This window comes from Physcomitrium patens, chromosome 7, assembly GCF_059467195.1.
Source record: "Physcomitrium patens ecotype Gransden chromosome 7, ASM5946719v1, whole genome shotgun sequence".
In the NCBI taxonomy this organism is placed as follows: Eukaryota; Viridiplantae; Streptophyta; class Bryopsida; order Funariales; family Funariaceae; genus Physcomitrium; species Physcomitrium patens.
In genome coordinates, this window is record NC_143416.1 from 6,132,159 (window position 1) to 6,145,447 (window position 13,289).

The 13,289-nt window shown below is 43.3% G+C and overlaps 1 protein-coding gene and 1 non-coding gene across 2 annotated transcripts; one reads left to right on the plus strand and one right to left on the minus strand.

The window, feature by feature from the left end:
* The first annotated feature begins 2,775 nt into the window (after positions 1–2,775).
* On the plus strand, positions 2,776–2,848 carry TRNAE-UUC (transfer RNA glutamic acid (anticodon UUC)). Its single transcript has one exon. It is a non-coding gene; the product is annotated as a tRNA-Glu (tRNA).
* A 3,658-nt stretch (positions 2,849–6,506) lies between these two features.
* Positions 6,507–13,085, minus strand: LOC112285060 (uncharacterized). The gene is made up of 2 exons (XM_024525563.3): positions 10,233–13,085; positions 6,507–7,814 (listed from the first exon to the last, which is right to left on the minus strand). The coding sequence occupies exons 1-2, from the start codon at positions 10,623–10,625 to the stop codon at positions 7,362–7,364; spliced, it is 846 nt and encodes a 281-aa protein (XP_024381331.1). The 5' UTR covers positions 10,626–13,085; the 3' UTR covers positions 6,507–7,361.
* Positions 13,086–13,289: the final 204 nt, after the last annotated feature.

Consider the following 13,289-nt stretch of genomic DNA (forward strand, 5'->3'; position numbering starts at 1 on the left):
ATTCTACACCGCTCCTTAATCAACCGATTTGGGACACGGCTGGATAGGAGCGGTTTCAGAGTCTCGGTGTTGCCTTCTACTGAGGTGCAGATTGTTGTGTTCTTGTTTACGACGTTAATGTCATGAAGTCTTTCGATAACCTGGACCATCGGAGGGATGAGTTTCTGGTTCAAGTAAGGTCTCGTTTTGGGTTGGTAGTCAATGGTAGCAGCCTTAAGATTTCTTGTTACGTGTTTCTATTACGCTTATGTATCTTTGCACATGTTTGCCCTTGATCATAATTTTGTCGGCGATAATTCTGTATGCTGATGCCTGTTACTAGCGCATCGTTCTTCTATTTGGTTTTAAAAATATTGTGCTTCATTTTGTATGGAGCGTTGTGTTTGATGCTGACCTTGAGTGGCACAGGCAAGCCCATCTGATGTAGAGAACTTCCCTTTTGTCTTCGTCCACAAAGTGGACGTGCATGGTGACAATAGTCGAGTTATAAGATTATTCTATTCTTACGTCCGATTCAATTTACACATCTATTCAAGAGATTTCGGATAGCTCATAATGCATCCCTCCAATGGTCCATGGCCACTGTACTTAGAGAAGCTTTCATCCTTTCCTGCAAAATTCATATCTTCTTTCTGGTTTTGTGGACTGAGAAGGTCTCTGAGAAGAAGGCCAAAGTGTTATGTGCGAAGTTTGGTGTCCCTTACTTTTAGACATCAGCCAAGGAAGACTTCAACGTCGATGCTGCATTTCAGTGTGTTGCCAGTACGCATTGAAGAACGAGACGGAGGAGGAAATGTGAGTTGCTCTGATCATGATCAGTATCCATTACTTTTGTGAATTAGGTGGATTGCCTACATGGGGTGGAACTGAGGATTGTGATCCGACTAGACATAACGTGGGCAAATGGTTGCAGTTACCTCCCAGACACAGTCGATGTGAACGCCAGCAGGCCACATCAAGCATCTGGATGCGGTTGTTAGAAGTGTCGAAGTTTCTGCATTGAGTTGTACCAGTTTCTCCCCGCCAGACACAAAGGTGGGTGATTTGTAGACATCCATGTAGATGATCAAGTGTCGTCCCACGAGGTGTGGGATAGTATACTAAAGTACAAGATGTGTGAAGACGGTAACACCAGGTTGGTATTGCAGCTCATTGGCACCAGTAGGTTCGTTCTGTATATATGTTTCAGGTCTATTGCCATTGGCACAATTACAATGGAGGCTCTGGATGTTTGGTCTAATACTACTAGTAGCAGGTTAATGTAGCGGTTGGGCGAATCATGTTTATTTTAATAGGGGCACGGGTACAGATACAGGTAGTTCACGAGTCTAGCTGAGATGGGTCAAGGATAAAACTAAAGTGATGAGCGCAAACCTGATCCTCACTCCACTTTAAGTAAATGTGGTGAGAAAAGAGGTGTGAACTGGTGGGTATGAAACAAAGATTTAGAGTTTTTGGGGTGGTTCCAGATGGACAGGCCTTTTGAACATTCTTTCATTATCACTTTGTAATCAAAATGTAAAACACATTATTCTATTTCTGATTTGTGGCACTTTCTGAGCTAACACGGCTAAGCTTGGTTTCAATTGTGTGAAGTGCTAAGCTGGATATGATGTGAAAACTGATCTCAACAGCGTGCTTGTTTGAGTGGCATGGACTGGCAGTGCCTGAATATGTGGTTGAATTTGGGGGACATAAGTTGTACTTGGCATCTGAGTTTTGGTGCCCACGTAGTACGTTGCTCAGACTGGAAAAGACAGGGGATGATGATCTGGTGGTGTTGTACTTCAAAAGTTGATAAATAACCATGTCATGAAAGTGTTTTCATGTTGCACCCTATTCAAGTAAATCTTTTGATCTCAACAGCACCACTATTTTGACCACATGAAATGGAAATTTATATTTAAAATTACTGTGTGGATTTGAATATCAGTGTCCAAAAGTTGATACTCACACCTAACAAGGTACCCAAATGTTATGGTATGAATTGAAAAGTGTTCTTTTATTTATTTGTAGGTAGATAGATAGATATAAAAAGTGTGTGTGTGTGTTTAATTTTTATTCAAATACATAGTTTGATGTGTTTACAATGTTATTTTTTTATTTGATACAATGCCAATTTAAGTTTATTTTAAAATTATGATTATGTTCACTGTAGTAAATGTTGCACACAAGTTTTAAAACATCTATAGTTTAAGTTTCAAGATAGACTCTAAAGAGTAACAATCAAAAAATTTAAGAATGCAAGTCATTAAGAATATGATTAGAATTATTGCATGTTTGTATATTTAATTTAAAGTGTCAATTATTAAAAGTAGCAAATAAATATATAAAATTATAAAAAAATAGAGTTAAAAAATTTTAAAATTTTAAATCTTTAAATAAATTTTTTATTAGATTTTTGTTAATTTTTATGAATTAAAGTAGTAGCTTAAGTTTTTTTAAATGGCTTATGAGGGGAAAAAAAAAAAAAAAAAAAAAAAAAAAAAAAACTTACCAATTACTGTTTAATAATATAAAAGAACTAAAGTAATGGAAAACATTATTGTTACCCCTTAGATACTTGGTAGAAATGAAAACGAATCCAAAATTTGTGAAAGAATCTAAAGTATGAGGATGAAAAATAAATAAATAAATAAATATTATATTTTTCTTATTTTTATTTGATCAAATCCTTCATATCATTCGTATGCTCAAGAAAATGATTGACTAATTACAGATTATTAAAAGAAAATAAAGTATAATATTTTAAGATCATACATTTTAAACATCACATCCGTAATAGTCTAGATGGTTAGGATAACTGGCTTTCACCCAGTCGACCCGGGTTCGAGTCCCGGTTACGGAGCCTTTTTAATAGTAGATGCTCTTTATAAATGTGTTTCTGACTACCACTCTCCGTCCTCTTTTTCCCAACCTTCCATTTATGAATTGTCCAATTCACCTCATTTATTTATTTCTTAAATGCTATTCTCTGACTTCATTCGTACCCCATTATGAACCTCCAAATGTTTGCGAGAGGAGGATGCATTGCGAAAGAATATTCTCATTGATGTAATTAAAATAAAATATTTAATGAAAGTTTCATAACATTAATGAAGGTTGAATAGGCTTTTAGTTTATACGAATTTCATTATTTTAGGGCTTTTTAGAATCATATTATTTCAACTGTGTTTCACAAACTAGAGCACGTAAAACTTTACGTGGTCTCCCACCTGAAATAAGTTTTTTCAAAAAACCAAGAACTTAATGTTTTTAAAAATATTTATGCATAAAATAAATATCATCACGCGCACATGGGCCATGACTCCTAGTGGAAAGGTTCGACCAACGCCGCCCAAAGCCGTGGAAAGCCGCGAAAAGACGCACTCAGACGCGAGCGGGCGGTATCGAGCGGTAGTACGGCTCAGCGCCGAGAAAGAGTTGCTCAAAGGCTCGGTGAATGAAACAGAGTCGAAGAGCGACCAACACACAGACACACACACACACACAAATTCATACATTTACATATAAATTTTGACGAGGGGACTGCACAGTGGAGGATCTGATACAACAAGGATGTGGATTATCCCGAAAGTTGAAAAGAAGAAGAGCCACGGGACGTGGATCACAGCACACTTCTGCGATGGTCCCGCACTTCAGATGCTGCGGCGATTGCGACCTTGGCCTACTTTTCAAACTCTCTCTGGTCCTATGGATAGTTTGGAAGCCGCAAATGATTGAGAATGAGCTCCAGGCTCTACCTTCAAGAGGACGCAGCTGAGGGGTACGTTGAGTGGATGCCTCGAGTGTGCACTGTGCCACATTCCGTTTACACTGCAGAGTGGGAATCAGACCACGGACCCATTGCTGGATCCTGTAGAGGAGCGAGCCATTTATAGACGCGGGTAACGCATGAATGACCACGCGATGATGCATCGGTGACCCACCGGTCTGCATCGTCCTGCAGCTACAGTACACACTTTTTGTGGGGGGAAAATGTTGACGCCTTTTAAAAGTTCCCAAGTTCCAATTCCAAGCTGGAACTGGTCCCTGTGATGAACAAGTAGTGGTGCTCTCCCGATTGGTGGGTGGATTATTCGGCCTGAAGTTCGGGAAGCATGGTATGTTATTTTTAGGAATAGAACTTTTGGTTTTATAACATTGCGAGGTTAATGAATGACTGAGCTCCGTGGCCATCAGGCTATGGTGTCCCAAGCTGCTTATAGCGCATCGATGGGTCCCGGTCATCCGATTAAGAATGCTTCGCCTCCTACTTCTATGGATTCATCATGATCGAGAAGGTAATGCAAGCGATGGCCGAGCCTAGGATTCCGCATGGTTAGCTCTACCAGCAGAAGTTTGGTTGGTTAGGTGGAAAAAAGTAAACTATTGTGTGCAGACACTTTGACCGGCGGCCATGTTTAGTGACTGCAAGGTGGCACATGCAGTGGGACTGTATATCTCTTGCTCACTCTCTCTCGCTCTCTGTGCTCCCTCTAACGGAGTTCGCTCCAGATCATGAAACGCAAAACGATTTGTTTTTTCCTCTGAATGGCCTGATTTCAGCAGTGGTGTATAACATTCTTAAGCGGGTACAAGACAACACATTTGGGACCCATAAAAGCGTAAAGGCGTTTCAAAGGTTCGTGTAGTACTATGGTGGTTTCAAACATTATGAGTGTCCATTATTTTGAGATGAAAATGAATTTTTAAAAAGAGACTCCTCCGTTAAACTCGAGTTTTGTTTACATAAGAGTCAGATTCCATCTTGAAGGGTGCACATGAGGGGTTCCGAAGAGTGGAGTGAGCATGAAGAGACATGACTGGGGCGACTGTGATGTACAGTTACGTGATCAGCAGAAACCAACTAAGCAGCTAGGAACTGGTCTGGATCGTTTACACCATGGTACCATCTTTACAGCATTGATAGAACAACTTCAGAGTGCCTGCAGTTGCTTCGGCTTGAAACTCGGGCACTATCCTGGCGTACCGGGTAAACTCGGGAGACACATCCCGAAGACTCCGGAAGCATGCATGACATGTCATGAGACATGATAATTCAATGTGGATGGTTACGCCGCAGTAAAAATAATTTTTTCCCTCAACTCATGACCCTGCTGTTTATATGTATTCTAAGCAAGCTTGTAAGTACATCGCCGAGTACGCACATTTATGAAAAGTGCTCGAATCTTTTCTATGAGCTTGAGACGTACCGTCAGAACCATGTCCTGGAATATGTATAATTTGTTTTCAGAGCTAGGAGGAAGTTCTAGAAGCGAGACTATTTCTTATTTGAGTTGCCAAGTAACACGCTGTACATCACCACTGGATCCAATCGGGTTGATCACATCCTCGCATGTAAATACTTCACGCATGCTCGGCGACTTTGACCTAATCAGTTTAAATTATAAATTCACATTTTGTTTTCTAAGTTCGGACTTGCGTACCATTCGAGCGTCGTCAACTGTTCATGTACTGTATATCTCTCTTGATCACTAAGCGTCATGTGGATTGAGACTTGCTTTGTAAGGTGTTGTGACGCCACTTCCGTTACTGAGAATTGATTTATTAATCGGCAATTAGAGGCCGTGCACGCCTGAACGCGTAAAAGCGGCATGTCTAAGTTTAATCGGTTAGGCCTCGTTAACAGGTACTGGTAAGTTAACCATGACACATCACCAGTAAACCAGTGTAGCTGAAGGGCAGCGTTAATCACACATCCTAATTCATCGGAGTTCAGCTAGGACTACTGCTCGTGTGTGTTGAGGATACTGATGCTTTAGCTAAACAGCATCACAGTTCCAGAACTGCATGCTGTTGTCTGGAAACCGTCTGAAGTAAATTTTAGGCTGTTACTGTGTCATGTTCACTGCCTACATGTTAAATAAGCTGCAATATATCCATTTGGTTGACTCCTCTTCCTCAACAACCAGATTTTCAGATGGCTGCCACTTCATACTTCGAGCAGTGAGCATGTCAATTTGAAAACGAGCTTTCAATGATAGATGGAGGCCGTCCTGGATGGATATTACTTTTGAAATGAATCCCCCACAATCAGATCAACTGTACCATCATGTGTACATTGTTCTTAAAAGACCTAGCAGAGCCATCTTGCCTTGGTCCGTATGTGTACTTGTGCAAAAATAAGCGCAGCACACGCGGTGAATATGATACTTAGTAACACTGTCCATTAGTCCGCATCGGAATAAAAGTTAAATCACTGGTATGTCAGAAACCCTACACAAATCTTTGATATTTACGAGACAGCGATAGCTCTCAGGAACAGGTAGATAAGTCTGAATCTACCTGGTACCAATTTGTTTCTAAGTACGATGTTTTTAGAAGCAGTCCTCAGTACGCAGTCTCCTTGCAAACGCACTATTCGATCGTGTCACATCGACTAACAGACAGACGCAAATCAGACATAATGGGTTGGGTTCCTAAACGGAACGCATAGTAAGAATAAAAACTCTGAACATAGAATCACAAATATGACCCCGGAGACTATAATTTTGCACGAGATGAATGAAACAACTAAATCTAAGTAAAAGACTTGTGATTGAGAGAACAAGGGAATGCTCCAGTACGCAGGCATGTATCGTTTGTTTTAAGCTAATACCTTCCACATAAGAACTCGGATAGAACTAGCTCTAAGAGAAACAATCCAAACTGCTGCCCTATCACATTCGCCTGTCAGTAGCCACTCACGCGTGACACCTAGTGACTACTTGTAACGTGTGGATCGGTAGACGTCGATCTCAATGTCAGATGGATCTTTTACCCCGATCACCCTCTATTTTGATCTCTAAGCTGGACCTCCGTCCCTGATTTATCTCTAGCCCGATTCTGACAGGGTGGATTAATTCTACCTCATGCAGGCAACTAGAAACTGTTATTACGAGTGCCTCGTGTTAACCTTCACTAGTAAACCTATTAGCTTATCATTATGATACTTTGGTGGTGGACTACCTCATATCTGCCGCACTGGAATTCTCACATTTCTTGGACTGATCGTACCTGAATAAAAAATTAAAAAAAAAACTTTTCTGCTTCATCCTGGCTGCTGCATCGAGGAATCAACTGAAATGGTGTTCATAAACTAAATAGACATTTCAGCTTCTACTTTCGGTCGATTCGTGGCACCAAAGGAGTCGCTGCACTGCCCACTTCACATTTACCAAAGTGAAGGTTCCATGTAACATGATACACAACTAAGGCCGCTTCTGTAGATGAATAGAGCTAGCGCCTAGTAGTAGCGAAAGAAATTTTTTTAACTTTGTTTTGAGAAGATGAACGTGAATGTGTGCTGGTAAAAGTGCACCCAGACACATGGATGTCAGGAAAACACTGGCTTGCAAATTAAACTTGCATTTTCAAAACTATTTTCGTCGGAGGAGTAGAGCTAAGGCTTGGAGGTCCCCTTCATGATCCGTCTGCTCAATATTTTCGCCGCCTCCACGTGGCTTGTGTATATTTTCCAGAAGGCTGTGTTGATTTCCGGACATTGGTTCGAGGCTGCTGGAGCCCAGTCCCAAATCACCGTAGTGCTGCATTCCGAGAAAGCTGTTACCTTCTTCTTTGACAGATCCTGACCCACTCGGTATCGACATGGAGATGTCTGAGGGTGATAGCTGAGAGTGCTCGTGTTGCTGCATATACGCCGACGAGGGGACATGTCCTGGAGACATGGTGCTAATCTGTTCGTGTTGTTGCTGCAGATGGTGATGGTGCTGATGATGTTGCTGCTGGTGCTGGTGAATTTGATGAACCACTGCTTGTCTGTTGACGAGTTGAGCTTGCACCATCGCCAGCTCCGCTTGTAAGCTTGCTACCTGCACGTGTACAAACTTCAAGAAATCAGTACTTACGCATCAGGTACTAAGACTAATTAGGATGGTGCCTGAATAGAGCTGTTAAGGATTTCATTTACAGGCAAAAACCACACTGAAATCTAACCCAATTTTTCGACACTCGGTTGCACGCTGTGAACTCATTGATCGAACTCGATCTACATCGCCTGTATTCTTTGATAGTAGGGCTACGACCTGTAATGTTGTCGAATAAAACGATCACACTTTTTATATATTAAAAGAAAAGGTTTTCCTCGATGAGCTATGATGGTGCTAACAACTCGTGCCTACTGAAGATTTGAAACTTAAGAGAATACGCTTACTAATGATTTAAACATAATACAACTTCTACGTTTCTCAGAATTCTACTGTTGGATTGTCACATCCATGAAAATAGATACGAAATGTACAACTGAAATCGAACCTGTGATCAGCATCTCTTGGACCTCTACAATATGTGATTCAATCTGGAATACTCTGAATATACCCAATGAACCAATCTAGACATGAATTAAGCATTATAATTGTGTTCCAACTTATTAGATTCAAGGTCCACAAGTTGTCAGCCTCCTCGATTGGGTTACAGCATTCAGTTAATTCCCTAGGTTCGCAAGTGAAAATCTAAGGATTTCACCGAGCTTTCGACACCCTGAAGAGTTCATGAATTGAGTATAACCTATGGTGCCGAAATAAAAGGGACTACTTTCAAAAGCAACCAAGCCTGAAGTTCCTATTCTAAAGCCTCCAACTAACAATACATCACTGTCAGCCTGTAAAAGGAAGTCCTCTAAATCCTAGAACAGCTCCGAAATTTAGTATACCGAAGTCAGTGTTTTCTCACCCCTCTATGTTCTCCCAATTTGATTTTTTGGTCGACCCTCTTAAAGTAAATACAGCAAAAAAATTATTTTTTGTGCTCAGTGGTAGTGTCGTGACCAGAAGTAACACGTGTCACGACACTACCGAGATGAGATACTATATCTAATGACCCCATGTTACTAGTTTTCCAGCCGCACACCTCAAGCCTAGCACAAGCGAAAATCTGGAACGACAAACTTCTTTTACAGTATTCTCGAATAAAACAGCATGGACTAGGTTGTTTCACTGTGGACTACAGCCTTGTGCCAGTTACGTGACATTGCTAACTTCAACGGTGTCCAGTTGAGGGATCGAAATCGAAACAAATAGCGTTGACTACGAAGCGGTGATCCAACCACTCATTCAAAGTACCTATGACTAGGATAGACTTAACACTTCTCAAATAAACAATATCTCAGTGATTCAACAGTGATGCTGTTTATTGAACCTTGCGCGCAGGGGTCCTCAATTAGTGACACCTAAGACAACTTCCGTTAAAATAGTGGATCTATCAACCGGTTAGTTATCTCACAATGACTTTCAGATGCTCAAATCAGTGTTGGAGCACACCAATAGCATCGCATTGTCGAGCAATAGCAATGCTGCAGCTCCAAGTCTACATGCGCACACGAGACTCATTAGGACCCACCTTTCAGATGGCGTTTGAACGAACTTAGGAATAACTTTTGGAAATAACGGTTCTTCTACCGATAGACACAGCAACAAGGCACTAGAGCGGCTTCAGCCACTGACTTGGATATAATTCGAAACGTAAAAGAAATTCTCTGTGATTCGGAATTTAAGGTGTAAGAGATCTATATGTTTCAGAGAATACCGACAAATAACAGTCTGTAAATGGTTAATCGCATTGGGTTGTTAGATGGTCAGAGGGATATAAGCCAGTGACCATACAACAATTCCTAGTTAGTCTTAGTTAAATCGATACAAATGTGACAAATTGAAAAATCTGCCTCCAAAATCCTTCGGAAAGAATTTGAGGTGTGTCTAGAGGAAGAACATGAGCTTGTTAGATTAGAAGCGCACCGAAGTTACTTCTGAGAAATAAAGCTTCTGAAACGTTCCGAAAGCATTTTCAGTTTACTTTCAAACGTATGGGACATCGAAGGTGGGAAGTTGTCTGCAAGTTTAATCGCGAACTAAGTGGAGAGACCTCTGCTTTAAGGTTCTAAATCTTGTTAACCCGAGTATCTGGTAATCGATTGCATGAAGTCAGGTTTAAGGGAATGAATGTAACGATAGAGAGAGGATTGAAGTTAAAAGTCAGGTGGTTATTTATCGCTAATCGTGTCATGCGAATGTAACTGGAGTAACCCCCAAGCATTCTACTAAGGGTCGATTCACAAAAGCTCGAAGTCGCAAGGTCAGTTCCTCAATCATGGAGGGAAACCCTGACAATTCAGCTTCCGGTCATCCAGCGATGGTAAGTCTTAGAAGTGTGCAAGCCTCCCTTGTGGACCCATTCCCGCACCAAAGATTTGCAACACAATAAACTGGATTAGGATTATGAGCGCAACTATGAACCTGCTGCTGAAGGGCGAAGATGGTGGCCACGCAACCGTAAACAGGATCCGAGAGACGGGCTTGAGCTTCATAACTGATAGTGAGGACTGCATCGCATCGCCTTGGCACTGGGATGTGTAGCAAGAGCTTCGCGACGTTGCTGGCGCCGAAAATTTTGTGGACAGCTGCGAACCTGGCTGCACCTTGTTCCGCTCCGAAATAAGGAGCGAAGATGCAACCACGAACGCACTTCCTTCTTAGAAATTTGCAGGCCCCGCATGGGGCACCACTGCTCATGGAGGTAGCGTACCTGCCGGATCCTTCCCCAAACGTCGATGAGCTTCCGCCCCAAGAGGAACGCGACCTAACTAAGCCTGTTGTTACGGATTCAAAATTACTCAAGCCTCCACGCATGTGCTACTCCTCGAACGTCCTCTATTTCTGGCCTGAACTGTCCGCTTGAGATTCCAGTCTGCCTGCACCCTAAATTCCCAACTGATCACAGTCCCTGTAACAGCCTCCTTATTCTATGAGTGATGGTTCTGGTAATTCTTCCAACCCATGAGTCGAATCCCAGCCCTCCTCCAGCTCCCTTCGATGGTTGTTGCCTCAGTTTTTCTGTCACTGCTGTTCACTAACTCGCAAAACTCTCTACCTGCCGACTGCTTCAACTGACTACCCTTACCACTTTCCCCAGGAACCAAAAACTTCGTCCCCTCGCTTCGTCTTTTCCCAGAGACGCCAACGTGATTCCCCCCTCTTGCACCCTCTTTTTCCACAAACACGAACGTACTACTGATTGAATGACCTGGGGATCATGCCACTGATGAGCTGCCTTTGAACAACCCAGCGTCCTAGCATCCACTGTCGGAGAAAGATAACTCGACGGTGGCAAAGGCTACGGGGATGGGGATGATATGCAGGCTTGACACCGAGCCTGCTCTTGTAACTCATGACACCACTGAGGTGAAACGCTTTGCAAGCAAACCATCTAGCTCGTGGCTGATCGCTGTTAACTCGAGGGGAGTAGGAACCAATTCTGGAGGCACGTATCTAGTTAAGTGGAACCCTAGTGAAAGCCAATGCAATTTTTATGGTGTCCACAGGCAATCCCAGGCGTGTCGTTACAGCTTCAGGAATCCACCCCACCTGTGAAGGTCACGACCAATAACGTCTACAATATGATTCACAATCAAATAAAGCACTTTTTCTTCTTTTTTCGGTCATGCTTGAAAGACTCTTGGTGGAAACCCTCACTTTTGTTAAGCTGGTAGAAACAGGTCGCATTCAAATAATATTAGACATGAGATACCAATCACTACATGAACTCATGAGTCTTCCTGTGCTCGTTAGATAGGCGTCTGGTGACCAATCAGTAGTATGCACTGGCGTGTAGGGTCTGAAGGTAACTGTCTCGAAGCGGATGCTTCCAATGGTGCAACGTACTTGACGTGTGCGATGAAGCTTCACGATTTGTTGTGCATGATCATTACAGCATTTGGGGTCGTAACGAAGTTATCAAAATATTAAGCTGATGCACAAAACGAGACTAGTTAACCTCACTTAATTAAACGGGGATTAGAAAGCCGCCACTGGTTGACATAAATCCGAATTCAAAAACTTGTCCTATTGGTGACGCATGAAATCGTCGGATACGTATCGAAGGCTTTTATCAAGGCACTGAGAGGTAGCTTCCGACGGTATCGGAACAGGATAGTTCGCCAAACACGATGGGACACATATTCCACCGACTCAAGTACATGTTTCGGTCACTTCACGTACACGTCTTGCGCGGCAGCTTAATCACATGCGATCCTTTTGGTGTGATCACCACAGAACTCGACACCGTTCTCGCTACAATAACCTCAAATCCTCCGTCCTTCACTTGACAGGAACCTTGAAGAGACCCCACTTCTCAACAACAATCAGGAATTGTCCATCAACTACTGAGAAACAAGCCCTGATAGCGTAGATCCAAAACTCGACCAGTAAATAGCCGTCGGCTCAGGTCTGTTTCGAACAAGCGCTAGTTGGACAAAACTGACATGGGGATGATAAGAAGAAGCTTACTTGTGATGAAGCTACCCCCAGCACTCACACGCCCCAGTTAGAAACGCTACGACTACGTCCAATCTACCCTCACTACATGACCTGCAAGCAATTTCCACGCGTACCCTGCCACGGCCCCGCCCGCCCGTCCCCCTAACAGGACCATACCGAGCCGTCACCGATCCACCGGAATTATACCAAACTGTGCGCAACGCTACAAGAGCCTTGAGTGCAACACGACACATATGAGAAAAAGAAAAGCAACACAGACAGAGTTACAGTGAGGGCGGAGGCGGGCTCCGGAGAGGACACCACTAAGGGATGAAGACTGTGGTGGACCCCACGGAAGGCTGCCTGCCTGCTGCATTCCCCCACTCCGCTGTGCCTCCTCCAGCATTTCTTCCCTGCGGCGGTTGTGACCCCAAAGCCCCCTCCTTCCTCCGCCCCCGCCCGCCCGCGCGGACCATCCCGACCCGGGCGTGGCGATTGTGAGCGACCAACAAACGGCGCCGGTGGTCGTGTCCGACCGCGCAGTTCCTTCAGTCACCGCTGCACTGGCCTTGGACTGTACAACTCCTGGTTCGCTGATCGTAAGGCGTAGAATACGGGACCCAGGCTTTTTGCCCCCTGGTTCCTGCGGACAGGTTAGCAGGGGATGCGATGGGTTGTTTTTGACGCACCCAAACTGGCAACAACATCAAGCCATTAAATACAACAGAAATTTGCTTTGCAGACCCACCCCACCCCATTCTTTACAGCGACCATTACCGATAGCACTTCAACCTCAACACTGCACTCCTAGACTGCACTGTTGTTGTATCCCACCCACCTTCGTGTCTAATTTTGACCCGGAAATGATTGGGCTCACGTCGCTTCTTAACTAGTTCTGAAATCCGTCAGGGGTGTGATGTGAGCCTACCTAGTCGCTAGGGAGTCTTTTGCTTACACTCTCTGTGAGTGTGAGTGTGTGTGAGTGTGTGTGTGTGTTGGGGTAGCACTTTGTGGTGCACACGGTTGAAGGATTCGACG